Source organism: Cervus canadensis, chromosome 32 (genome assembly GCF_019320065.1).
Source record: "Cervus canadensis isolate Bull #8, Minnesota chromosome 32, ASM1932006v1, whole genome shotgun sequence".
Classification (NCBI taxonomy): domain Eukaryota; kingdom Metazoa; phylum Chordata; class Mammalia; order Artiodactyla; family Cervidae; genus Cervus; species Cervus canadensis.
In genome coordinates this window covers 33,042,898-33,070,564 of record NC_057417.1, presented here as the reverse complement: position 1 = coordinate 33,070,564, position 27,667 = coordinate 33,042,898, and the positions used below count along the sequence as shown (strand labels likewise).

The window sequence follows — 27,667 nt, the reverse complement described above, 5'->3', positions numbered from 1 at the left end:
CGGCGACAGCGGGGCTAGACTCGCCCGTGGTCACAGGGCCCCGGGGAGCCGCAGAGCCTGGGGAGGGGCTGTGCAGAGTTGCCCCAGAGAAGAGAAGGGGATCTTGGTGTGAAGAGTGCAGACAGCGTCTCCAGTGAGGAGGGAAGAGCCCTGCCCTGCCTGACAGGCCCCCAGGGCACAGGCAAGGTGGGGATGGTCGTGAGAGTCTGGGTGAAGACGGGAGCATCCAGCAGAGTCCCCACCGGGGCCAGGCCTGGGCCAGAGGCATCAGCACGCTGCCTGGTCTCAGGACTCACGTGGTATCCCCCACTGTGCTATGTGTACATCAGGTAAAATTTCTCATTGTGGTGAGATACACACAACATGAGACATCCCATCCTAACCATGTCTACGTGTGCACCCAGTTGCGTTAAGTACATTCACAGTGCCGTGCAACCAGTCCGCGGACTCTTTTCGTCCCACAGAACTGAAGCTCTGTCCCATTAAACAGCTCCCGGCTCCCTCCTGGCCCCAGCCCTCTGCATTCTGGCCCCGTGAATCTGATCGCTCCAGGCGTCTCATTTAAGTGGATTTTTTTTTTTTTTTTTGTCCTTTTGTGTCTGGCTTATTTCACTAAGCATATAATGTCCTCACGGTTCATCCATATGGGAGCATAGTTCAGAACTTCCTCCCTCCTCAAGGCTGACTAACATTCCGTCACGGATGGACCACATTCTGTTTATACATTCATCTGTTGATGGACACTTGGTTTGCACCACCTTTTAGCTACTGTGAATAATGCTATTAAGAGCATGAGTGTACAAACACCAGTTTGAGACCCTACTTTCAGTTCTTTGGGGTATGTATTTTGACATGGGATTGCTGGGTCACATGGTAATCCTATTTTTAACTTTTTGAGGAACTGCCACCCCTAGATGATGAAATGGCAACCCACTCCAGTGTTCCTGCTTGGGAAATCCCATGGACGCAGCAGCCCGACGGGCGGACAGTCCATGGGGTCGCAGAGGCAGACACAGTTGAACAACTGAGCACACATAATACGCATTTTCACATAAGAAGGAGGGACACAACTGAAGCACTGTAAGTGGAAGAGCGCAGAGTCAACGTCGGCCTCTGTCTTTTCAGCCGGGTGTCAGCCATCTTCAGGGTGGAACCTGTATCTCCTCTGAAGCCTGACTCAGCGTGCCTGGTTCCCACCAACCACATCCAGTGACGCTGACACTAGAGGCGCGTCTGTCCCCCTCTATGGTGACAGGGAACTCTTTTCTGTAAGGGAACCCGCCCAGAAAACCAGATCACCACGAGCTGTTTGATGCCCTAGAAGGGCCTCGGGCTCCCAAAGCAAAAGGAGACACTGGTGGGAGTTTTTCTATAGTTAGCTGGAGACGCACACGTTGCATTTTTAAAGGAAGCATAAGAGCAGGGGTCCTTGTCAGCGGTAGATCACCTGTATCACCCAGACGCCCAAGCCAGGAAGACCCAAATGCCCAGCTGGTGGCGAGGACTGCCGGCCCAGAAAGCCATTTTGGGAGCAGCTTTATTTGAAATAATTAAAAAGACTCAGCCTTCACGGCCCAATTGGCGCAGTGCTGCAGAGCGTGCGGCTTCCTCGAGGAGTCCAGACTTAGCATGGTCGGCGCTGCGTGCGGGTCAACAGGAGTCGCCTCCGAGGGCCTCATTTCATTCATTTGGGAACAGCTTGTGGCTACTTCTTCACCCATAAAGACCCCGAGCGCGTTCCTGATGAGCCCCAGGCGCAGACTCCTAGTCTCCATAGGCAGGCTTCTAGGTCTTTGCGGAAGTGGCTGTGATGTTGTGTGCGCGCCGTGCAGGCCTGTCTGCAGTCCCAGCTGAGCCTTGTCTGACACCAGGCTCACGAGGCACCCCCGTGTGACAGTCTCAGACGTGGACGAGCGATCGCAGCAGCGTTTCCAAGGAAAAAGAAGGACAATCTGATTCCCGGAAGAGTCGCCCATCCCCCCCGTCTCATTTCACTGGTAACTTGAAGACACAGTTCTGCCTCAGAGCGATTCCGAGTGGACCCGACAGAGGGCGCTTGTTCATCCTAAGGCTCCGCGAGGTGGTCGGGCCAAGAAGCCTGCCTCAACTCTGCGGAGAAATCCCTGGGAGGGGTGGGGGCCGGCAGAGCCTTCCGAAGCCTTGCAGGGGAGAGCTCCCTTGGCCCACAGGGCCGCCCTTCCACACCTGCCGAGAAAGCCAGGGGAAAAGATCTCCTAAACTCTCTGTGAGTTTCATTCCGCGTCTCTCCAGCCAGAGCCGCTCAGGGGCGTGGATGGAACGGGCTGCCACGCAGATGGGCGGCAGAATGCATGGCCCATCTGTCTTTCTCATGCTCATTTCCTCTTTTATTAAAATGTTAATGAATATAGTTTTTATTTATCATTTGGTGGCGTGTGCAGCATCCTTTTCTGGGAGACAAATCTGCAATCTGCCACGTGAGCTGACAGAGAGCATCTTCTCATTATCCAGTGAACACGGGAATGAGGAACAACGCTCTGGTTCCATTTAAACTGCCACGTGCAGGCTGAACAAAAAATATCCCTTTACGTGTAGACAACAGCATGGGGTTGGCAGCGGGCGCCCCCGGACTCGGGAGCGGGCGGCCTGAGTCCAGAGCCGGGCTCACTGGTGCTGGCCACGGGACGGGCGCCTCGGGGCGCGCATCCGCGCAGTGGGGCCGACCCCTCCCGCCTCCGTCTGCCTTGGCGAGCGAGTGAGCCGGTTTATGCGGACGCACTTTGCGTTCCCTTGTTATCATTCAGACGGGCGCCTGCAGAGGTTCGAACTTGTTCTGCTCCTCCCTTCAGACTCTCCCTGGAAAGTGCATCTGTCAGACGTCGGCCCCGAGATGACGAGCGTCACGGTGCGCGGCCTGACCCCGGCTCGCACCTACCAATTCCGCGTGTGCGCCGTGAACCAGGTGGGCAAGGGCCAGTACAGCGCGGAGACCAGCAGGTGAGCGGCCGCGTCTGCCTCCGCGCGGCCAGGGGAGCCGAGCGCGAGCGTCTCGTGGGGCGGAGGGAGGCCATCAGCGAGGTCACTTCGAGGTCATCGACCTCCGCCCTTAGTGACCTGAGGGGGGGGGGGCGGACACGAGTGGGAAGCCTGTAACCAAGAGGAAGCGCAGGGGTTCGCGGGGCGGGCCGGGGCTCCCTCACTGCAGAGGAGAGTTTCTTAGGCCCCTGGGGCGCTCTGACTACACGGGCAGGAGTCATTCCCGATCGCAGAGTCCCCTGTGTACTCGAGATTAAAGAGCTGGCGGTGTCTCTGGGCCCTTTGTGAGCCTGCGGGGCGGAACTCGTAAGCACCCAGCAGGTCCGCGGGAGGCACAGCGAGCCCCACGTTTCCCCGGTGGTGGTCCTGATGCTGAGTCCTCCGCACCACCACCCCCCACCCACCCAGGCCGGCAACTGCTCTCAAGCCTGTTCAGATGTGACCTGGGGAAAGGGCTTCATCGCATCTCAGCGCGCCCTCCCCGGCCAGTGGGAGCTCTCGGAGCCTGTGCAGTGGAAGTGTTGAGAGCTGTCAACCACTGTTTTCTAATCGTGGGGGCTTGGTGTGCAAAATATTGAAGGCACCGAAGAAAGCGATTTGGAAGCAGCCCCGGACTCGGCCCGCGAGCGGGCTCGCTGGGGCTGGTGGTCCTTAAAGGGCGGAGGTACCGTGGGCTGCTCAGACAGAACAAGCTTGCCCCTGTGTCTTCCGGACCCATTATATTGATTTGTCCTTCCTGTCGGATCAGCTGTGTGTTTTGCTTTATTCGTCACTCGATTCGAGCACACAGTTCAGCTCAAGATTCAGCAGGACTGAGAAGGGGCGCGAGGGCCCCGTGCTCCTGGGGCTCATCTCTCCTCCCCTCCCGCCCTCTCTTTTCAGACTGATGCTCCCCGAGGAGCCACCCAGCGCTCCCCCGAAAAACATAGTGGCCAGTGGGCGCACCAATCAGTCCATCATGGTCCAGTGGCAGCCGCCCCCAGAGACGGAGCACAATGGGGTGCTCCGTGGATACATCCTCAGGCAAGTAGCCCGTGCCCGGCCACGTTTAGGCCTCTGCGAACAGTCCAGTGTCTGTCTTGCTGAGGCGCAAGCTCAGATGTCTGTAGGAGCCCAGCAGTAATCTGGAGACCCAGGCCAGCGGTAGGACTCTCGGGGGTGGTGGGTACTGCGGCCAACAGCGAGAACGAGCGCCTGTGGGCAGCCTCTCGGGGACAGGCTCTGCAGATCCAGCCGTGGTGCATACATACCTTCACGGGGTGCAGTTTAGCAGAACAGTGGGGAGTGTTCCAGGCTGGAAGCAAGGCATGCTTATTCCTTGTAAATCCTTTCACTCTTAGGTTTTTACCAGAGGTATGCCTTCTAAAGTATAATGATTTTTAATTAAAAAGAATACAATTGATTTCATTACAAGCCAGTTTTTACCATGCTAGTATGTTGGGCTGCCAGGTTTTCCGGAATTATCAGAAAAAGATAAAAGCCTGGCTTTTTTACGTGCATTCTCACAGTTTTCCAGTGTTGGGAATGAAACCATTATGTTCTAAAACACAGGGCAGGCCACACCCTCCCAGCCGCAGACCAGACATGGCCCAGGAGTGGCCAGTTGGCTCTCTCTGCCCGTCTGGGAGGGGTTTGGCTTCTGAGCACTTCTCATGAACCACGCCAGCCCTGGCTGGGTTGGCAGAGGAAACTGCTTTGCCAAAAACTACTGCTAAGTTTAAAATGGCAGCGAAAGCAATCGGTTTAGTAGTTTGTCAACGCAAGTAAAAGGAAAAAAGTAAAACAGTATTGAAAAGGTAACTGTGAACTCCCTCCTAATGGACTGTGCAGCCATGGACCCACCCGTCACCAGCCTCCGGGGGCAGGGCTGGTAGGTGTCCACCTCGCAGACACCCAGCCCGCGCCTGTGCTAAACCTGTGGTCAGGAGACACCAGGTTAACAAAGGTCTCACGTGGAGTGATGTAACTCCGTAGCTAAACGTAAAACATTACGAGAGAGTTGCTTCTTTAACTCCATTGTCTGCGTACAGAAGTCAGCTCATCCCCAGCATGTATTTATGTAATCACCCACTCATCGTTTATTACACATTTATCTATACGCACGTAATGGGTGCCTGTCACAACCAATTCACTGCTCTTCTCCAGTTGTCCTCAAGCATGTGAGTTATCCTCTGAACACAAGCCAGATCATTATCTGCCTGAAGAGGTTCAAACGTGGCCGTCCCCCGGCTGCACAAGGGCCGCGGGGCTGAACCCGCACACAGGGCCCCCTCGGTCTCTGAGCCCCTGGCCTCCCTTCCCTGGTTCACAGAGGAGACTGCTGATCGGCCCCCTGTGGGCAGGGGGCGCCTGTGGACCCGTGGGTGGACCTATGGGCCCGTGGGTGCGTCCAGAGCCTGGTCTCTCTCCCCTGGGAAAGCAGCCCAGCGCTTCCTGCTGCTCCAGCCCAGGTTTTCCTCGCTGCTCGCCCAGCTGTCCCCTGGTCCCCTGGTCCCCTGCTCATCAACTAATGAAGATAATTGGCCTCCCCTCTGGACCGGCCTCCCCCTCCCATGCTTGTCATCCCATCCGCCTCTGTCTTTTTTTGACCACAGAGAGGAAAAGTTTCCTGGGGCTCCATCTGCCAAGTAAGGACTTTAAAAGTCAGGCCGCAGAGCCAGGCTCGGGGCGTGGAGTTTCCTAACGCAAGCTCTCTGATGTTGCGAGGCCCCGTCGGCCACTGCACACTTCCCTGTTTTGTGGGATTACGACTCTTAAAAGGATTTTCCATGATGGTGTCAGTGGAGGCAAGCGCTGGAAAAGAGGGCATCATATCTGCAGGGGCTTCAGTCCAGAGAGCCCTGAGACGCAGGTGTACCACACAGGCCATGAATATCCCAAGTTTTCAAAAATTAAAGACCCATGCCAAAATGAATTTGCTGGGAAACATTTCCAAATAATCCTCCAGTCTGCAGATCAGCTCTGTTTCCAAGCGTGTACCCTCCGGGGCACAGGACTCCATGTCAGACCAGCAGCACAGTCCACGGAAGAACAAAGTGGAAATAAATCACCGCCGCGGCTCCGGCCGTAAGAAGTAGTTAGAGTGCGTGTACAGTAATAAAATATTCATAATAATGGGCAGGGTGTTTCTTTGAGAGGAACATAGGGGTTATGTCCTTTAAAAACATTCTCCTGTTTATTTCCATGTAAAGAATCTTCTGTTCTCTCTGAGGCGGTCTCCTGGGCAACGTATCCGGCCCTTCAGCGGACGATGCCCTGCGCTTCTGTTATTAATTATGACCTTCCTAGACATTCTGTGAATATTACAAGAGTGCCCTGAGCCGCTGGTCAGAATGGACCACGCTGCCTGCCAGAAGGGAGAGGTGGATTCTCCCTGCCTCATACAGATAGGTCTGGGAGGAGGGGTGGGCAGGCTCAGTTTCAGGGTTCAGAACTCAGGGTTCTCCGTTAGCACACTTCCTACACAAGCCATGTTCCCAGCAGAGAAGTGTTTTTGGGGGTGCTTTAATCCATCACAGCTCCTTTGCACCCGTCGTTTCATCCTATTCTCCAACCGACCCCACGGGATGCCATCATTACCGCGTCACCTTGGGGAGGAGGAAGCCACGGCTCAGAGAGGTAAAGAGTTGGCCTCAGACCTGCCAGCTCGTGAGTCTTCTTCCCGGCTTGGTCTTCTGGGTGGCCGGCTCTGCTCTCCCTGGGACGCATACCAGACAGTGAAGCGGGATCTCCAGCAGCCACGCCCGGCTGTACCCTGCTGGGTACCCGCGGTCCTGGGCCCAGTCACGTGCCAGGCTACTCTGGAGTCTGGTGTGGGTGGGAGCCAACATTTGCCTTTTTTTCAAAATGCCTGCCTGATTGTCCCGGGGCCATTTATTCTCAAAGCCCCCGTTCTGTAGATGGGGAGACAGCTGGTACTCAGATGATGCCATACCAAGCCTTCCTTGCCTAGAAGACAGGCCGTCCTGAGACAGATGCGGTTCAGCCCGCCGTGAGCGGTGCCCAGCCCAGGCGGGGGAGTCCAGCGAGCTGCAGCGGGGTCGGGGTTGGGGGGAGAGGCACAGGTGGGCGTGAGGCCTCTTTCTTGCCCATCGCGGACGCCGCGTGTGCGCCAGCGCCTCCCCCAGGGCCGCTGCGGGCCCGTGTCCTGCGGCTCCTCTCAGGCGCACGGCAGGAAGGCCTTGGGCCTCCGTGCCCTTCATGACCTGCCTGCTCTCGGTTCTCTCTGCCTCCTCCCCAGCAGGACTCACCGCACACAAGCGGCCTGTAGCAGGAAGGGCTCAAAGACAAGTCTCAGAAAACCCTGGTTTTCATGAAGAACCTTTTATTACCGTGTCCGTACATCCTGAGTGCGTTTTCATTCATCACGCTCCTTGGAGAGCTGTTTCCCACTCCAGGCTTGGATTTCGGATTTCCTTCTTTTTTCTGAGGGCGGTAGCCTTGCTGACATGCTGGTTCGAGTGAGTCTGGCTCAGGCCCTTCCCTGCGTCCAGGCCCTGTGGCCCTGGGGACGGCATGGTGGCTGACCGGGACTCTGCAGGGTCGCTCAGCGTCCTGAAGGCGCCTGAAGACCCCAGCCCGCCGTGGGGAGTGGGTGTGTCTCCTGCCCCACGCCAGGTCCATGTCCTCCTGTACCTCTGCCATCCCCACCGAGCATCGGAGACATGTCTCCTTGAGGAAGGAGCCAGCTCTCAGCTAGAAACTCCATGCCCTTGGAAGCTGTATGATGCCCGAGGAAGTTATTCCCACAGCTCTCACCCCTCAGCTTACCCAGAGGAACCATTCACTTCTGCACACATGATCATGGAAGACATCTGTCACTCAAAGTAATGTTACAACAGTCCTTTCACTGTGCAAATAGCAACTTCCCAGCTAATATGTTTTCTGCGTTCAGAGTCGTGTACGTCATTGTTTTAAATAAATGCAACTTTAAATCTCTGCCTTTCGTACACAAAAGAGCCTGCACATTGCCCTCTCACAGGTCCCCTAAAAGCCCCTCTTAGCAGTGGACCCATGTTTTAGGAGTGTGAGCACCTTTGAAAGCCAGTCATTGTGACTCTGGACTTCATGCACCACCCCAGCAGGGAGCTCAGCCCCCAGACACCGAGGGACCACGCTGCCCACTTCCTTTCCTCCGTTGTTTCAGAGTCACTGGAGGAAGGGGTCGCCAGGACTGATTTATAGCTGCAACCCACTAGAAATCTCGTCTGAAAGTTGGGGTCCTGAGTTACTGTACTCCCTGGACGACTGACACTTAAAAAGGGATCATTTTTCCTAAACCCTGACATGGTTGAAGTGTGAGGCCTGTTAGCCCAGAGCTTCTAGTCACTGTGAGATTAGATCAGACCTGCTTAGCGATGGAAGTGGAAGTTGTGTCGTCTGGGGCGGACCTCTGGGCTTTATTCTTGTCTGTCTACCCCTGATCTCCTCTAACCGCGTGGAGCAGCCTCGGGCAAACCCAGCCTGTGGCTCAAGTCATCTCTCTCGGTCTGCCGCAGGTACCGCCTGGCCGGCCTGCCCGGGGAATACCAGCAGAGGAACATCAGCAGCCCCGAGGTCAGCTACTGCCTGGTGACCGAGCTCATCATCTGGACCCAGTACGAGATACAGGTGGCTGCCTACAACGGAGCCGGCCTGGGCGTCTTCAGCAGAGCCGTGACTGAGTACACCCTGCAAGGAGGTGAGCCCCCCAGGCGGCACGGTCTTCTTCACTGGGGAGCAGGATATGCGAAGTTCTGTTGGAGCAAGTGAGTTGAAATATTTTGAAATATTTCAGCTCACTCAATATTTGAAATATTTATTTCTGTTGAAATAAAAATAGAGTGTTCAGTCCTCTAGGGAGCAATCAAAAGGGGATGAATCACATATTTAATTTAATCTCTCCCTCTATTCGTAAACTATAGCAAAACCACAGAAAGGGATTGGGTATATTATTCTGTCTGCTGCTTTCTGGTTCCTAAGGACGGAATGCATCTCTACACATCCTTTAACGGTCCACTTATTCTGAAAATTCCTGTGGAATTGACTTTTTCTAAAAGGAGTAATGGTAAATTTTACAATGAAGGTGGCTGTGGAGTCCTGTGTGAAGCTGTGAACATTTTTCAAAGAGAATGATTATTTAGTATTTTGTTTTTAGCGATGTAATACAATTATTAGTAGTGGGGTTTGCAACTCCATGCTCTCCACCCCCATTTTGGGTTTCCTTTTCCAGTTACACAAGCAAACGATTCACTAGACCCATAAAAACTCCTCCCTACACCCACCCGCCAAAACTGAGCAGGCAGAATGCCATAAAGCCAGCAGGTCTTACATTTATGTGCCAAGCCCCAACCCTTGTCATCTCCAGTTAATTCCCCTGTTTTCTGGAGGGTCCGGGTCTCGGCCCCAGGAGGGGCTGGACCCTCAGAGACAGCCTCCACGTCTGACTTCACTTTCAGCGCTCTCCGCAGTAACAAGTAGACCCTCTCTGGACACAGTGGCACACCAAAGCAGCCCGGAGCCTGGCCCGGGGAAGCAATTTTCCCACCAAATCTAAAACCGTTTTTCGTTGAGCAGTTTTCCCCTTCCCTGACTCACAGGTGTGAGTTTATTTGCTTAGGCATTTTTATTGTTACCAGGCCTTGACCTTTTTCAAATGATAAGGTTCCTAACTGCCCACGTCTCTCCCCAAGTCGTGCCTGAGACCTAACGTTCCCTGATATTACACGCTGTCATTATCATCCCGTATTGATCGGCTGTCTGTTGTCATCCCCGAGCCCATAAATCCTCCTCACGAATTAAGTGCCGTCAGCCCAGCTCTCCCAGTGACGCGCAGAGAGACTGAGCATGCAGGACAGCAGGAAGGGCTTGTGTGTCTGCCGGCACCTCCTGATCACTCACTGGAAAATGAAAATAGCGGAAAACCTGCACTGTTAACGCTTGCTTTAATTAGTCCATTTAATAAAATAACAATAAATCCGGAAACACTTAAAATGACAAATACCGCCGCTGAGAGTCCCCCAGCACTGTTTACATGACGGTTTCCTCCAGCTGCCAGCGCGCTCACGTTCTGTGCGGGGCACAGTCTCCCCCTGGCCCAGAAGGGCTGTGGGGTGCTGCGTCCCGCGTCTGTCCCACCGTCCTGGGGGAAGCTTTAGGGCCGTGAGCGACGTGATCCAAGCGCCGTGTGAGGACGGGTGTCGGCAGGTGTGCAGGGGAGACCGGAGGGGCCCGAGGGTGGGGCGGCCGCTGCAGACGGCAGGGCGCTGGTCCGGCTGTGAGCTGATGAGCTCCCCCGATCGCCGACGCAGAGAGGAGCCACGGAAGTGTGCCGTACAGCTTCACACATGTCCCCTCTGGGCTGCCCCTCCGCCCCGCCCAGCCTGCCACACAAGCTCTCGCTGGGACGTCCTGTCCCATGGGACCAGCCCAGCCCCCTCCTCAGCTCACTGGCAGTTTCTGGGATGAAACAGGGCACGTTTTGCTCACGTTGGGCAGGTCTGAGGTCGCTGGGCTAACGCAGGCGGAGCAGCCCTAACATCGGGTCCTCTGAGTCAGCAGCGCTTTTTTCTGGGTGCCCTTGGCCCCTCTGAGGTCAGTGGGGTCCCACAGGGGATTCATCCGGCCTGACTGCTGGCGGCGTGGCTGCCCGTCTGGCATGAGGGGCTCGTGGATCTGGACGCGGCTGGAGGCAGGCGCTGACTCCACGTGGAGCCGTCTCTGGATGCCTCGGCTCGGGTGAGGGTGGGGGAGTCTGCTTCCTCGCGTAGGTGAGAACCTGACTTCCGCTAGCTCTGTGAGCAGAGGTGTTCAGAGTCTCCCTCTCCTCCGCTGTTTGTGAGCTGACCTTGTGTGCGGTTTCCCATCTGCGTGTCGGCCGGCACCGCTGAGTCACCATTCCTCTGCCTGGGTACTGGGTGGCCAGCAGGGAGCCTGTAACTGAGAACCCCGGCAGGTCTCGGGGCCCCCAGGGTGATCATAATCCACGTCTTTGCTCACTGGAGGGCGCTTCTGACTTTCTGTGTGTCCTTGATGCAGGCTGTGATCCCGCCACCCTCGGTGTGGACTCAGAAATCACGCAGCAGGCGTCTTTTCTGGCGTCTTTCTCACGGCTGACCCGTGTGCTCTGTGCGGTACTGATGCCTGGGCAGCTGACCCGAGCACTGGACTCAGTCAGGTCCATGCTCTGCTCCCAGGCCCTGCCCTGGCCTGGACCCTCGGGCACCAGCAGAGCTTCTCAGGCCGCGTCAGCCTCTAACGCTTCCGCTTTTGTCTGGGGGTCATGCCTGAGCCCCGGGACTGGTCCCCTGGGCTCCACACCTGGCAGATCAGGATGGACACACGGCCAGGGGAGAGAGCCGGTCCCTCAGCACGGGGCTCGCTCACATGGGGTTCACGTGGGGCTCGCTTACACGGGGAACACTCACCATGGGCGCAGACACGCACACCTTTCTGCCTGCGCAGTCCGAGCCGGCCCTGGTCCAGAGTCCATAAAGCCTGACTCTTACTACTTATCAGTACCACTTACCTGCCTTTAAGAAACATCTTAGCTCTTCTCTGCCTCTGGTTTTTGTTTCTTTTCTTTTTTTTTTTTTTTTTGCATTTGTAAAGTTCTGACATCTCCACCCACCCTGACTGCTTTAAGGGCAGCTGTGAAGAGAAAAGGAAGCAGTGTGGGTGAAAAGACTGTTAACTGCTGGGCTGTGACACACACCCGCGTTGCTGTCTGTATTCCTCCGTCCGCCCTGACAACGACCAGTACGGACTGTGGTATTTGACTGTCTCCATCTTGGTAGTTGTACAAAAAGAAATTTTGGGGTCAATTTCTTTGCTATTTAGTAAAATCAAGGACACATGTTGAGAAATTGATGTGAGTGCCTCCTATGTGCTTGGGGTCATGCAACAGGCCAGGTCACTGAGAGTGGAGGGGACTCCTGTCTCATGGTCAAGCCTGGGGGCTTCAGCCTCGGCCGCAAGTGAAGACTCACATTTGTTAAACAAGACCGAGAAGGAGAACAGAATCCGGCCTCGTTCTCAGGAAGGCAGTCCCGTTCACCCACACACTCGGCGTAACTGACATGCTCTAGAGGCTTTGCAGCCAGGGCGCTCCCAGGAGCTTGCCGTCACTGGGAAGGCACCCCTGCAGAGGGGCTTTCCTGGGACAGCAGCCCCAGGGAAGTAAGTGTAGCTGCTGAACTGGTTCAGAATGGAGTCCGGCTGCCAGAAACAGACCCAAAGGAACAGTAACGTAAATGAAGTGGGGATGTGTTTTCATCTTTCTGACACCGAAAGAGTGGGCAGTGGGTTCTGTGGAGTCATAGTGGCAGCTTTATGGTCACTCCTTTTTTGCTTTGCCATCTGCAGCACCTGCCTCGTGGTTGCAAACTGACTACTGTGATGCCGGCTATCACATCCACATTCTAGAAGGAGGAAGGCACAGGGTCTGCCTTGTGGCCAAATAATCAAGCATGCCCACTTTTCAGGAACTTTCTTAGAAGTCTCATCTGCCACAGACTCGTGCTTACAACTCATGGACTGTCTCTGTGCCAGAGAGCCTGGAAAGGGTCCCTCAGCTGGGCACATTTCCGTCCGTTATTAAGGAAGGAAGAGGGGAGGGCAAGCAGAGGGCACCTGGCCGTGTCTGCCCGACTCTGTCCGGCGACTCCTGCTGAGCACTCGCCCGGAGGATGTGCGGTTTCTAGGTATAAAGCGGTGAGACTGTAGGCACAGCGGCTGCGGGCAGAGCGCCTGCTGGTCCTCATAACCACCCAGACTGGAGTCACCATTCACCGCAGGCCCACAGCTCCCCAGACCCCTCGGCCTCCCCCCGGGGCTCAGCCGCTCTGCTCCGGCAGCCCGCTGTGTGTCCCAGGGCTGTTCGCAGCCGTCGCTGAGAAGGCCTGGGGGGCTGAACTGGCCCCTGAAGCTGAAAAGGGAGTAATTAAAGTGCTGGTGTATTACAGGGATAGGGAGGGGTGACTTACGCGTAAGATTAATTATTTGTCAGCCTAATTTAGGAAATTATTGGAATGTGTGTACTCACGATTCTGGGGCCGGTCAGGAGACCGTGGAGGAGCAGGGGCAAAGGGGAGAGCCGAGCTGCCGTCCAGCCGGCCTCCTTTTCCTTCCCGTCAGCCGCGTGGTGGACTGGAGCCATTGGGACACGAGTTGTTTATCTCGACTTCAGTAAAAGGCTCCTCTTGAAACGGCGTCAGAATGCCAGGAGACCTCAAGGGGCTCCCACTGCCATCGGGGGGCGTGTGCGTGTCAGGCGGTCACCCGCAAAGAGGACGTGTGAACAGCGAGGCGTCGGCCCGGCGAGGGCACACGCGGGCAGGAATGTGGGTGGGGGAGCCGCTGCCCGGCCCCCAGAGCACGCGGCCTCGGTCTCAGAGGGGCTTTCCTCAAGGGGGCTCCTGACGGACGATAAGGGGGTCATACCTCTGAGCCCAGTGAACTGTCCCCGGAAGTGCGGAGAACCTCCGTCCACCTGCCACCCCCCAGGTTTCTCCTCAGCCCCGTTTATTGCTGAGATGCAATTAAAGCATCTGTTCCGGTCCACGTCCCGACACTGTGTGCGACCCCAGCCACTCCGAGGCTCCCCTGAGAACCGTGCGGTCATGTGACTGCTTCACCTGTCTCTCACCGTTAGCAGAACAGTTTTTAACAGAAACTGATTGTGGAGCCGAACACCGCGTCAGCATCGACTTGGAACCACTGATTGCCTCAGATGACTACAGTGCTTTCCTCCCTTACTGGATGATTAGAAAGTTGCTGAAGTAGACATTGGCAGTAGGAAAAATGCTCATAATTATGCTGGGTGTTTAGTTATGCGGAACTTAGACTCTCTGGCTTTTTCCTCTTGAAACCAAAAGCATGTTGATTTCTGGAAGGGTTCGGGAGGAACTTCTGGGGTGAACTTGTCTTCCCTTCCACTTGGGCTGATCCCGGTGGAAATGTGACAGCTTGGTTCCCGAGTTCACGTGGTCAGAGCTGTTTTGAGTCTTGCTGCTCCGTGTGTGTGCTGCTCGTGTTCATGCTCACCTGCGTCCGTGTCTGACTCTCTTACGACCTCATGGACTGCAGCCCACCAGGCTCCTCTGTCCATGGGATTCTCCAGGCAAGATTACTGCGGTGGGTTGCCATTTCCTCCTCCAGGGGATCTTCCCAACCCAGGGATTGAACCCACGTCTCCTGTGTTTCCTGCTTTGCAGGTGGGTTCTTTACCACTGAGCCAGCAAGAAAGCCCATGTGTAGGTTAATCTCTCACATTGAAAACTTCCTGCAGGGAAGAGAAGGTCATGAGGCCCTGATAACAATGTCTATTAAGTGGGATTGATGGGCAAGATCATGGCAGGTGGGGCATATGAGAAACTAGGAGGTGAGCAAGTTTGTGTTAGATAATTCCCAGGTGTTCAAGTCGTAAGGAGCCAAAGCAGACCAAGCAGATATTTGAGGTGTGTTCAGTCACTCACTCATGTCCAACTCTTTGCGCCCCCATGGACGGTAAGCCTGCACCAGACTCTTCTACCCATGGGATCCTCCTGACGCAGGGATGGAACTCGCATCTCCTGTGTCTCCTGCATTGGCAGGCAGATTCTTTACCACTGAGCCACCTGGGAAGCCCCAAGCCAGTGCGGTTAGCAAGCTTCATCCCTTCCTGAAGTGTTAGTCACTCAGTCATGTCCAACTCTTTCACGACCCCATGGACTCTGCCCTGCCAGGCTCCTCTGTCCATGGAATTCTCCAGGCAAGAATTCCTTCCTTAAATGGGTCCATTAAGATGCAAATGCTGGTTTTTCTATAAAGGGTTCAAAGACAAATTATACTATAAATCATCATTCTTGAGCATGCCAAGATTTTAATTTTTTCTGGTTTTATTTCTTTATCATTTTTCTTCTTGTAACAGGTATTTTTGTGCTGTAATGATTTATTCTGGTTTCAGAACATTACCTTCTAATGAAAGAGAACTATTCCATATTTAGAGAGAAATGGGAAAAAACATTTGGTTACCCAGGTTTCTAAAACATTAGTAAAAGCCCCTAAATGTTCACTTGGGCTTCGCAGGATTTTCTAAAGTAAGGATTATAAATGAGCACTCTGCAAGCGCCATTCCATCTCCTCTTGGGAAATTCTCAATGTAGCGTAAATGACACGGCACGAAAAGATTCGTTTCTCAGTCCTGATGACTTTCTAGACGTCAGGCTGTGCCTACAGACAGGCTAATGTGCAGATTCTCCCAGCATCACCTGAAACACCCGATAGGAAGTGAACAAAGTGATGCGGGGTGTTCCTTTAGGTACGGGCCTAACTTGGTCTTTGAGACCTTTCAGGAAAGGATAGGAATAGAATTCTTCGGGGGGAACCACTGTACGCCAGTTTCCGCTGTCCTATGTACTGTCCATTTACGTTCATTGCCTTTTGCGGCCATCCCCCCGCCGTCGTGTGAGAGAGGCACCATGGTCCCTGTTTTACAGAGAAAAGGATAGAAGTTCAGAGACGTAACCAGCTTTCCAAAGGTCACACAGGTTGAAAATGCTGGGAAGTGCTCAAATTTACGCTTTTCCTTCTCATTGTGCATATAAACATGGGCAAAAATTGCTTCCAGATTTCCAGTTCTTAAGTGGGTTTGCAATAGCTTGTGGATATTTTTTTACCAGGATGAAAAATAGGCACAATAAGTCTATTTTACATGGAAACCCAGGACAGACTCACACACTCACACACACAACTGAAACGAAAGGTTCAGAGAACAATAACTACCCTGACGGTGTATGACAGTTTTTAACATTTTCTGCTCTATTCCATTCTGTCTCATTCTTCCCTTCTTTAACAAATGCAGGCTGCGATCACTAAGCTGAGTTTCTGGTCTGCTGCTAATGCAGTAGTGGCCTGCAGTTTGAAAAAACACTGAATTCAAGCAATACAGGGTGTTTGGTTCAGCTGGCCTGTAGTTCACGTCAGGGTCAAGGTTGAAGCCGGGTACCCAAGGGAGATACTACAATGAAACACCCAACAGGGGTGGTTCTGAGTGGGCACCGAGCCGGGCCAGCCTGGGCACAAAGCCGAGATTCGGGGGCTGGAGGCAGGTGGAGTCCAACACCCGTGTCTGCAGACGGCCTTGTGGGAGAGAAGACTTGCCCTTCAGCTACCACTGAAACACGCAGGGGAACAATCACACCCATCTTAGATGACCGTGCCCGCGTGCCAAGTCACTTCAGTCGTGCCCGACTCTGTGACCCCATGCAGCCCACCAGCCTCCTCTGTCCATGGGATTCTCCAGGCAAGAATGCCGGGCATCTTCCCCTCCAGGGCGTCTTCCCGACCCAGGGACCAACCCCGGTCTCTCGTGTCTCCTGCACTGGCAGCCGGGTTCTTCACCACTGATGCCACCTGGGGAGCGCCAACACTGTGACCAGCGCGCTGTTTTGTGAGGCTTATACTGGGCTTCCCTACAAGCCTGGGAAAGTTTTGAAGGAAGGGGCTGCATCTGATCGATCTTATTTACATCTATACCCCCAAACCCAAGCACGGTGCCTGACACGTCAATCAATGAAGCATAAATAGATGTCTGATTATGGCGAACACCTGCCGTTTCTATTTCAGTTTCCACCAGTGGGCCAGTGAGTGTCCGTGTTCAGCACGACGCCCAGCCTTCTCTCCCACGGTCTTCTCCTTGTCTTAGAAGAAGATCCCAGGGCCTGCTGGCCTTGCGCCTCCCCAGCCTGCAGACTGGTCCCGAAGACTTTCCCCTCAGTGCCTGGTGCATAAAGAATTGGGGAAAACAAGTTTGGAAAGGGATACACAAAACTTTTTCAGTGTTAAGGTATTTTCTTACGCAGGACACTTAAAAAAAGGGTTCTTGAGCTTCTCTGTGCAAGATCCGTTATCCCCACAAAGTGTCAGGACTGTTTAATGCCGGGAGGACGTGCAGGTGCATCAAAACCACGAGCACTGTCATGGCACAAGAACTCAGCCGTAGCCCTCAGCTCCCCGGATTTAATGACACGGCCCAGCATGCAGATGGAATATATCTGTCCACACAGCAGAGTTGTAGCCCGTGGTTCCTCCACGTCGTGAGCTGCTTCTCCCCTCTCTGAAAGGCAGGTAGTGGTGTAGGCTCACCTGGAGACGGAAACGCCCGTGAATTCTGGGTGGACTCTTCAGTTCCCAATACCTGAGATCATACACGTTCAGGATAAGGAGAATCAGAGTGCGTGGTTGTGGTGGAGATGTAAGGAGTCGGGCGTCCTTCCATGGCGTGGACACTGCTGGGACCAGCCATCCCGCCAGCAGCTCCATCCCCAGAGAACAGAGGATGAGCAGAGGTGAAGAGACGTTTTTCTAGGCGAGGGAGGCCATGAGTGTTCACATGCCAGGCTGCTCACAACCAGAAGACTGACCTTGCCTTGAGGGCAGTGAGAGATGAGCCGCATCATGCGGGACACTGAGGTTTCATGGTTTGAAACAGATAAAGTCGCTACGGTATCTCAAGTAGATACACACGAGCATGTTAGCTTACAGAAATGTATGTTGAGCGATGCACTGTCATCTCACTCTGCACTAAATTCAGCTGATTTGACAGCATTGTCAGTGGGCCATTAGCATCTTTAGGTTGGATTCCTCCAGCTGATATGGGGTGAGAAGAAGGAGGCAGACGTCAGTCACTTTCCCCCACGGAGGCCTGGACGCTCACGCCCACCTGGCCCAGGAGACCTTGTGAATCTCCCTGCTGGCGTTTCACGGTGTCACTTCATTAATTTTATTTGACATGTTGTGAATCCCCCAAACATCAGGCAGCTCCATGGCCCGTGCACGTTTCTTCTGATTAACTGTTATTTTAAACCGATTTCCGCTGTTTACATAGATTGCAGAGAAGATGGATTGTAATGATAGTCTAGAATTTACTCGGGGGTCCTGCAGATCAGCTTTGCATAATCTGCATGATGTTGTTTGAGTACTTGAGTGAAATAGCAAACGTGAGCCCAACCGGTGTCTCTCTTTCCAGCTGCAGAGACTGGCTCAGGAGAAGTGCTGACCCGACAAAGTCTCAAATTCTGTGGGCTGTGAAAAGCAGTAGACATTCCTGGAAGGTGGAAAACTGTGACTCGGAGTCACCTTGGGTCACTCAGAACAGGCCACCTTCTACCAACCTCATTTCCTCCTGGGGGAGGGTTGCCAAGTTGATAGGTTCAAATGTTATGTTCATTCTGTGGCTTGATTTCCACTCATTGCTTCATTTACTTATCAGTTCTCTCAATCAGCACCCTTGTGGCTGAGATGGAGAATCGTGGATTGGGTGATAAAGTCATTGGGCGGACCCCGAGGACTCAGCTTTGCCCAGAGAGTGTCGTTCACTTGAAGGACCACCAGTGTGAAGGTGACTCCAGCTGCAGAACCCGTCACCCTTCGCGGCTTTTCTTACTCAGCACTTCTGTCAGGGACTCGGAGGGGGTGGAGACATGCCCGTCAAACCTGCAGGTGTCACAGCTGAGAGAGCCATTCAGATGTTCTGTCCCCGAATCAGAAATAAAAATAAACTTGGGTGTTAGATTGATGGCTGAAATCAGGCTGAAACATAAAAGCCAGACGCTGCTCTTCCAGACACACGACCAGCCACGTGACAGCGGAGGAGGGACAGGATGTGCCGATTGTTGCCATAAAGAGCGTTGGGAGGTGAGTTGAGCACAGATCCAGGGAGAGCTGGGACCAGTCTTGTCAGTGACACGTTTCCCAATCAGGGCAGGCCCAGTGCCATGGAATCCTGTTTGGGCTGACTGCCCCTGGAGCCTGGAGGCCAGCTCCAGCTGCCTCTCCGTGAGGGCTGGTGAGGACTCGGGGGCCCCGCAGAGAGGGGGCCCAGCACGGGCAGCTCTGTCCATCCCGTCATGCAGGAAACGGGGGCAGCAGGGTGTTTACTTGGCCCCTGGGAGCCAAGCCCAGCTGGCTAGATTTGTGATTCTCAGATGGTCCAGTGGCTCTGTGGGCAAGGAGACAGACAGGCATGGACAGGCAGCGGCTGTGAGAGGAAAGGCAGGTCCCTTTACAGTGTTCGGCTGGGCACCCGGGGACTGCAGAGAAGGAAGGGGTCCAGGAAGCCCTACTGGCCGCCGAGTGGCCGCCTGTCAGCAGTGGTGAGTGGACTCCTTTAAGGACAAGCTGGTGAACCCCAGGACTGTGGGGGGCTGGAACTATACCCACAGGAGAAGGAGGTACAGAGACAGAAGTTAGGCTTCTCCTTGACTCTGAAGCCATGTAAATATACTTCATCTATTCATGTGTGCATGCGTGCTCAGCCGTGTCCAACTCTTTTGCAACCCCACGGACTGTAGCCCTCCAGGCTTCTCTGTCCATGGGATTTCCCAGACAAGAATACTGGAGTAGGGTGCCGTGATCTACTCCAGGGGATCCTCCCGACCCAAGGATCAAACCCACATCACCTGCATTGGCAGGTGGATTCTTTACGACTGTGCCACCTGGAAAACCCTCATCTGTTCATAAAACTAGGTTATTTTAAAACATTTATAACAGAAATTCTAAAAACCTGAAGGCAATATGAGACAAATGAACATAGCTTATGTTGAGTTGGTGAACTTAGCCAAATAGAAAGTAATTATTTCAAGTAGCTTTGAAACGTGATGGTCTGACTGCCCATCCCTAGCACAGAACCAAAATCAAAAACTGGAGGAAACAGGATCTGCAGCTTTCAGCGGCCATGGGAATGGATGTGCTGGATTCGGTGTTTTTAAGGCACGATTGTGTGAGTGCTGTGAGATAAAGCAAGTAAGTACTATGTGGCTGTCACTGGGAACTGAGATTTTTAGCAAAGTTGAAACCCTAAATTGGAATTGGAAGTATGATGATTTTATCCTCAAAGGAAAAAAGAATTTCTTGTAAAAAGGCCTGGAAATGAGAACCACCCTAGTAGCCCAGAGTTTCCCAGTAACCCCCAAATAAACAGGCTTTCTTGGCTGAATGGGAGATTCCAGGTCAGGAGCAGGCGGTATATCATATAAGCTAATATAATATATAATTCCAAAAAGTGAAGAAGCTTATCAAGCCCCAGTGAGAGCTTGTCAGGAAGACCCCTGAGCCACTTTGAAGAGGCTCCCACTCATTAAAGATGGGATAATGTGAAAATCAATAATAATAACTGCAATGAATCGAAGTGTCCCAAATACATTTCAGTCCGTGGATTCGTAACAGTGTGTGTTTTCAGAGCCACATTGATCAACTTTGGAGAATGCTAGGGGAACTTTTACATGCTGAATTTGTATAAAACTTTCCAATCAAAATCTCAAAATTTTGAGTGAGAAACTTGACCTCAATGGGTGAACACAACGTATTCAATCTGTGGTTTTATTCTTCAGAAGGTGCCGTTCAGATACCATCAAGACTTCTAATGATAACCTCTTCAAGGATTTGAAAGTAACCATTAACAAGAAAGCCATTTGCACAAGTAGGTGGTCGTGAGTGCTGAAGATTATTTATCGCTTTTTTCCCCAGTGAAGAGAAACTTCTGTCTTACTGTTATAACCAGAATGGAGACAATTCGCCCTCTTTAAGTTATACTTTAAGGGGGCAATATTTCCCTGGGTTAACAGTTCTTCCTTTCATTTTGACATTACAAACATGTAATGTCAAACAGTTTTTGTGATAATGTGACTGGATTTGGAATCTGATCAAATATTTCTCACAACAAGTATTTTAAAATAATGGGCATTTGTATATATCTACACAGATACTGCTGCCCGTTTTAATAATTTTTCTTTAGAGTTCAAACACTGATTCCTTTAGAATCATAAAACTGATGGTATGTCACTCGTACGTGTTACTGTAGATGGTCTGGGGAGTTCTCTGTGGAGTCCAGTCAGGCGCTAAAGAGTGGCAGTTAATGGCCGTTTTTGGTGCCAATAGCTTTTCCTTCAACAGACCTTCAAAGTGAGACCCATTCACTAAAAACATTAACAGCAATGATAATAATAACACTTTGTTCACAAACTCTTACAAAAACTCTCGGACAGCTGGTAGACTTCACCTTGAAATTAAAACAGGAAAGTTCCGTTTATGAATAATACTGTTAGAAGATAAATGGATGGCACGTGAGGTGACACAGTGACAAACCCAGTCCAGATCATTAAATCAAGGTCACTTCCATCGCAGGTTGGTGAGCACTGATGCACGGCACCAGCTTTAATCCCTCTGAAGAATTATTTTGTCAAAGTGGGGTTCTGATCCCATTTCTTTCACAAAGTGAAAAGCAGGTGGGACCATAGAGTCTTGGATTTTGTTAGATTCATCTGATAAGGAAAGCTATGGCAAACCCAGACAGTGTGTTAGAAAGCAGAGACGTCACTGCCGACAAAGGTCCATCTCGTCAAGGCTTTGGTCTTTCCAGTAGTCATGTACAGGTGTGAGAGCTGGATGATAAAGAGGCAGAGCACTGAAGAATTGATGCTTTCCAACTCTGGTGTTGGAGAAGACTCTTGAGAGTCCCTCAGAAAGCCAGGAGATCAAACCAGTCAATCTTAAAGGAAATCAACACTGAATATTCTTTGGAAGGACCGATGCTGAAGCTAAAGCTCCAGTACTTTGGCCACCTGATGCAAAGAGCTGACTCGTTGGAAAAGACCCTGATGCTGGGAAAGATTGAGTCAAAGAAGAGGGCAACAGAGGATAAGGTGGTTGAATGGCCTGACGGATTCAATGGTCATGCACTTGGGCAAACTCGGGGAGATGGTGAGGGACAGTGAAGCCTGGCTTGCTGCAGTGTGTGGGGTCGCAAAGAGTTGGACATGACTTGGCGGCTGAACGCAGCAACACATGTTTAAATATAAAGAATAACAAAGCGGACTGTATGTATGTAGTAACTTCAGAAATCAGCTTTTCAAAAAGTTGTGATTGAACACATTCTTAAAATTTTCAAATAAATCAGGTTGAAAAAATCAGAAAAAAATAAGAAACATGCAGTAAGCAATATTGATGTTTTCCTTTTTATTTAATTAAGGATTAAAATTTTGGAAAATTCGTAATAGTTATATACTATCTTATCCAGAATATTTTAAAAAATAATTTATTTGAAGCTGTCAAATCCTGTAGTTCTTTCTAATGAGTTGATTTAGTCATGTGGGTTATTATTTTTAAATACTCATGTGACTCAGTGGTAAAAAAAAAAAAAAAAAATCCACCTGCCAACGCAAGAGCCGAAAGAGATGCCGGGTCGATCCCTGGGTCAGGAAGATCGCCTGGAGGAGGAAGTGGCAACCCACTCCACTATTGCCTGGAAAATTCCATAGACAGAGGAGCCTGGTGGGCTGCAGTCCATGGGTTCACAAAGAGCTGGATATGACTAGGCACACACACTTCAACAATGTATGTAATGCACACGTATAGTTTTCAAATGTAATTTCAACAGTCGTATGTTTTTGAGTGGCCATAAAAAACGGTTTACTGCAATGAAAAGCTGACAGCATCTCCCGGCCTGGGGGGACCCCAGTGGCGGCCCCCTAACAGGACCGCTGTACCCCCACTCCGCCCTCTACTGGCCACTCCAAGAAATCCATCCTCAGGAACCGGAAAAGGCCTTTGTGTTATCTACAACTTGCAAACGTTTCCCGGAGGAAGAGGACTTCTGGGTCTAAAGCCACTCGTGCGGTTCTCCATTCACAAAAGCTGGCTGCTAGGTGCCCCGGAGAGTTGGGGGCTTCCCCACAGGGCTCCTTGTCCCTGACTGTGATAACTGAGGCAGTGTCCAGGGAATCTAGGTCGTGTGTCCTCACTGGGGTCTGGGGGGAATTATCTGGTGAAAATTGATTTTTTTTTTTTTTTTGAGCAGTGAAAATCACAGAAAAGCATAATCCCTGTCACTTCACCAGGCCTCCTCACGGCCTGGAAAGAAAGGCACTTCAGGTGCTAATTATCTGGGGAGAGAATGCCCCTGGAGGCCTCACAGCTTCCCAGGAGGGTCGCAGGCCCAGCCCAGCTCTGGATGCGTGGGCCTCCACTGTCCTGCAGAGCAGCGGCTCCTCAGGGGCCGAGCCCTGCCTTTCCCGGAAGGCTGGTGTTACATAACCCTCCTCCGTAATTAAGACCTTTCCACCATAGCAGCTTCTTTATTTGAAGCTCTGTCAAGAAGGATTTATGGGCTGTAGGTCTTTTTCTCACTTGAGGGAATTTTTAATCCCATTGTCCACAAATTTGTGAGTCACTTCTGATGACAGTAATTAGGAGAAAGAGATGCTGAAGGATCCGAGATCAGAAGAGAGCTGAGGAGAATTGTGAGCTTTGACGGGAGGAGGAGGGAGCTTGCCTTCTGAGCTGGGTCAGCCAGGCCAGGACGCCTGGTGTCTGGGCCCCGGGGCGGGGAAGGCGGGGAGGCGCTGACCTCGGGGAGAGGGCCTCTCAGCGTGGCTGTTACGTGATGCAAAGCGAAGTCATTGCTCATTTAGTTTATGCAAAATGCCGTTTTCTTAAGGTGTTCGATCGGTGTGGTCTTGCTTTAGAGAATATATATATACACATTTGACTGGAAAGTTTTATGGAACTTCAGAGTCGGTAATTGGAAAGGAAATCCCAGAACTAAGCCTGCAAAGAATGAGGACGTGAGCTCTCCGAGGAGTCACGGCCGTTTTCAGTTCTTTCCCAACCGCTCTTCATATTCTTTTTTTTTTTTTTTTTTCGCTCTTCATATTCTTTTGTCCCTTTTCCCTCCTTATTTCCCCTCCCACCCCCTTCCGTCCTCTCTTACACGGGGGAAATTGTCCGGGCAACCCATTGCCGAAGAATAAACCTGGAGCTTGCAGGCAGCACCGCTGTACCGTATCTCGTGGTTTTACGGGCTGGGAGTGGGATCTGGAGAGGCAGTACCTTGGGCTGGCGGCTGAGGGTCAGGAGAGGGGAGAGGGGTTCCCTCGAGTGTGGGTGCCTTGACCAGGAGGCCGTCAGGCCAGGCACCCTGGGGCTGCCCCCCAGGCACCACGCCCAGCCGCTCCAGCACGGTGGCCACAGGGACAGCAGACTCCTTTCTCCTCTCAGGACTCACAGAAAGGACGGTTCTAGAGATAAGGCGTGGAAGCTGCTAGTTTATTAAGGCCTGGGTCATATTCTCTTGGTCAGAACAATCACAGAGTCTGCATTGAAGTGCCTCAAACAGCACCTCTACGTGAGAAAAGGCATCAAGGATCTGCAGCCTTTTTAAAGTCAGGTTTACTGGGGTATAACTTGCTTACCTTGAGAGCAGCCCCCACCCCCAGCCTTTGGTGCGGTTGCTTCCTCTCCTCCAACTTCCCCTTTTACAGGAATCATAAAAATGGGAAAACCCAGCTTGCCATGTAGCCGGTTGAGTCTGGCCCTTCCCCGCGTCTGGCACTAAGGCTGTCCAAGTTGTTGGCAGGAACGAGCGGCTCCTGCCCTTTCGCTGTGAGCAGCGGGCCATCCGTGGACAGGCCAGGGTGGTTTCCTCTCCAGCAGCTGAAGGGCTTTGGAGATGTTTCCAGTTTGCTGCTGCTGTTGTCCGGTCACCCCGCTGTGTCCAGCTCTTTGCAACTCCATGGACTGCAGCACGCCAGCCTCCTCTGTCCTTCACTGGCTCCCAGTTTACTCAAACTCATGTCCATTGAGTCGGTGATGCCATCTCATCCTCTGTCATCCCCTTCTCCTCCCGCCCTCAGTCTTTCCCAGCATCAGGGTCTTTTCCAACGAGTCAGCTCTTCACATCATGTGGCCAAAATATTGGAGCTTCAGCTTCAGCGCTAGTCCTTCCGATGAATATTCAGAGTTGATTTCCCTTATTGACTGGTTTGATCTCCTTGCTGTTCAAGGGACTCTCAAGAGTTTTCTATTTCTTTCATCATTTTTCAGCATACAGATCTTGCCTATAGTTTGTTAAATTTATATCTATTTCATGTTTTAACTGCCATGTAACTGAATTCTTAATTTCAGTTTCCAGTTCTCCATTGCTTGTGTTTCAAAATATTTTGATCTTGTATCCTGTGATCTTGCTAATCTCGGTTCTAAGTAAATGCAGGAATTTTCTACACGGACAGTAATATTGTCAGTGAATAGAGAGCGTTTTTTGGCTTTGTTTTCCTTTTCAATCTGTATGCCCTTGGTCTCTTTCTCCTGCATTACTGCACCAGCTTGGCCTTCCAGAATAGGAACAGTAAGAAAGACACCTTTGCTCTGTTCCTCATCTTAGGGGAAGGCATTCAGTCTTTCATCTTAAATAAAATGTTAGTTGTAGGTGTTTTACAGATGCCTGTTAGCAAGTTGGGCTTCCCAGGTGGCGTTAGTGGTAAAGAACCCACCTGCCAATGCAGGCAACATTAAGAGATGCAGGTTCGATCCCTAGGTTGGGAAGATCCCCTGGAGGAAGGCATGGTGACCCACCTAGTATTCTTGCCTGGAGAATCGCATGAACAAAGGAGTCTGGAGGGCTACAGTCCAGGGGGTGGCAAAGAGTCAGACACGACTGAAGTGGCTTAGCAAGTTTAGTAAGTTCCTTTTAATTCCTACTTTGAGAGTTGTAGTTGTTGTTGGTTTTTTCCCTTTAATCTGATAGCTCAGTTGGTGAAGAATCCACCTGCAATGCAGGAGACCCTGGTTTGATTCCTGGGTCAGGAAGATCCACTGGAGAAGGGATAGGCTACCAACTCCAGATTCTTGGGCTTCCCTTATGGCTCAGCTGGTAAAGAATCTGCCTACAATGCGGGAAACCTGGCTTCAATCCCTAGGTTGGGAAGATCCCCTGGAGAAGGGAAAGACTCCCCACTCCAGTACTCTGACCTGGAGAATTCCATGGAGTCCATGGGTTCGCAAAGAGTTGGACACGACTGAGCAACTTTCAATTTCACTTTTCCTTTAGTCACTATTGGAGGTTCAATTTTGTCAAACAAGTTTTCTAAATTGATTAAGATGATCATGTTTTCTAAACTCTATTGATAATGGCAGATTACCCTGATGAATATTCAGATGTTGAACCAGCCTTATGTTTGTAAGATAAACCCTACTTGAATTAGGATAAATTGTGATTTTTACGTATTTCTTAATTTGATTTTTCTAGTATTTTATTAAGGATTTTTGCATCTATGTTCTCAGGCCTGTAGTTTACTTTTCTTTCTTTTTATGTTCACCTTTTTCTGATTTTGATGTCAGCTTAATGCTTTAGAAGGTCTTTTATTTCCTTCTTCAAATGCTTAGTAAAATTAACCATTGAAGATTATATGCTTAATAGTTTTCATTTTTGGAAGTGTTTAATTTTCTATTCAAATATTTGATAGCTATTTGACTACTCAGGTCATAGAGTTCTTCTTGAGTAGATTGGAAGTGTGTTTCTTTAAAGACATTTGTTCATTTCATCTAAGTTGTTGACTTAATGAGCATGAAGATACTCAAAATGTCCTTTTATTCTTTTAGCATCAGTAGAGTTTATAGAGGTGTCTCCTGTTATTGGTGATGTTGGTAATTTGCAATTTCTATTTATTTTTTATCAGTCTGGCTAGAAGTTTATTGATTTTTAAAAGAACAGCTTTTGGATTCATTGTTTTTTTTTTCTATTATTGTTAATTTTTATTTCATTGATTTCTGCTCTTTTTCTTCACTATTTTACTTCTTTTTAAATTTTCTCTTGTAGGTTCTTGAAGTTTAGATTCTAATATAAACATCTAAAGGGTGTTTATTCAGTTCAGTTCAGTTGCTCAGTCGTGTCCGATTCTTTGCAGTCCCATGGACTACAGCACGCCAGGCTTCCCTGTCCATCACCAACTCCCGGAGCTTTCTCAAACTCATGTCCATTGAGTCAGTGATGCCATCCAACCATCTCATCCTCTGTTGTCCCCTTGTCTTCCTGCCTTCAATCTTTCCCAGCATCAGGGTCTTTTCCAATGAGTCAGTTCTTCACATCAGATGGTCAAAGTATTGGAACTTCAGCTTCAGTATCAGTCCTTTCCAATGAATATTCAGGACTGATGTCCTTTAGGATGGACTGGTTGGATCTCCTTGCAGTCTAAGGGACTCTCAAGAGTCTTCTCTGAAACCATAGTACAAAACTATCAATCCTTTGGTGCTCAGCTTTCTTTTTTTTTTTTTTTTACATTCCTACAAAATCAGTACCTGAAAGCATGCTATCACTTAAGCATCCCCTAAGTACAGGGAGATTTTTGAAGACTTAACTTGGAGTCACAGAAAGTCACTCGACTAGCCATGGTCAAAACTGCATATGACAGCTAAGAAGTTTTAACAAATGCTCAGGTGTCTGAACAGACTAACTCCTGACAGAAGAACACAGAGAATGACTTACACCAAGCACCCTGAATGAGACAAACGATTTTTAACGCAATAAAAATTCTAAACGTGTCATCAACTAAGGGGAAGAATCCAAGGCCCACTTTAAAAAGGGCACACAGATCAACGTCATTTCCTACACAACTGAATGTTAAGTGAAGAGCTTTAACTTTGGGACACTCTGGTAACTTCACAACCTTACAAAATGCTAAGGATCTATTGACAGCCAACAGTTTCGGCCCGGTGTCAGGGCTGCAATGCATCCTGGGATTCCTTCGGGACTGTTCGGGTCCGTGGACATTTAAAACGTAATTACACTTTCGATAACAGGCATTGCAGCGGGGGAAGCTCTCTCGCCTAGGCCCAAGGTGAAGGGAAAACGCGAGCTTTCGTC

General features: G+C 51.1%; 1 protein-coding gene across 6 annotated transcripts in view; it reads left to right on the top strand.

The window, feature by feature from the left end:
• Positions 1-27,667, top strand: part of SDK1 (sidekick cell adhesion molecule 1) — a 724,732-nt gene that overhangs the window by 561,341 nt on the left and 135,724 nt on the right. For all 6 annotated transcript variants that reach the window (XM_043455307.1, XM_043455310.1, XM_043455311.1 and 3 more), the window contains 3 exons: positions 2,829-2,976; positions 3,898-4,038; positions 8,514-8,695. In XM_043455307.1, the coding sequence (XP_043311242.1) occupies positions 2,829-2,976; positions 3,898-4,038; positions 8,514-8,695 (471 nt within the window). The remainder of the gene's footprint in view (positions 1-2,828; positions 2,977-3,897; positions 4,039-8,513; positions 8,696-27,667) is intronic.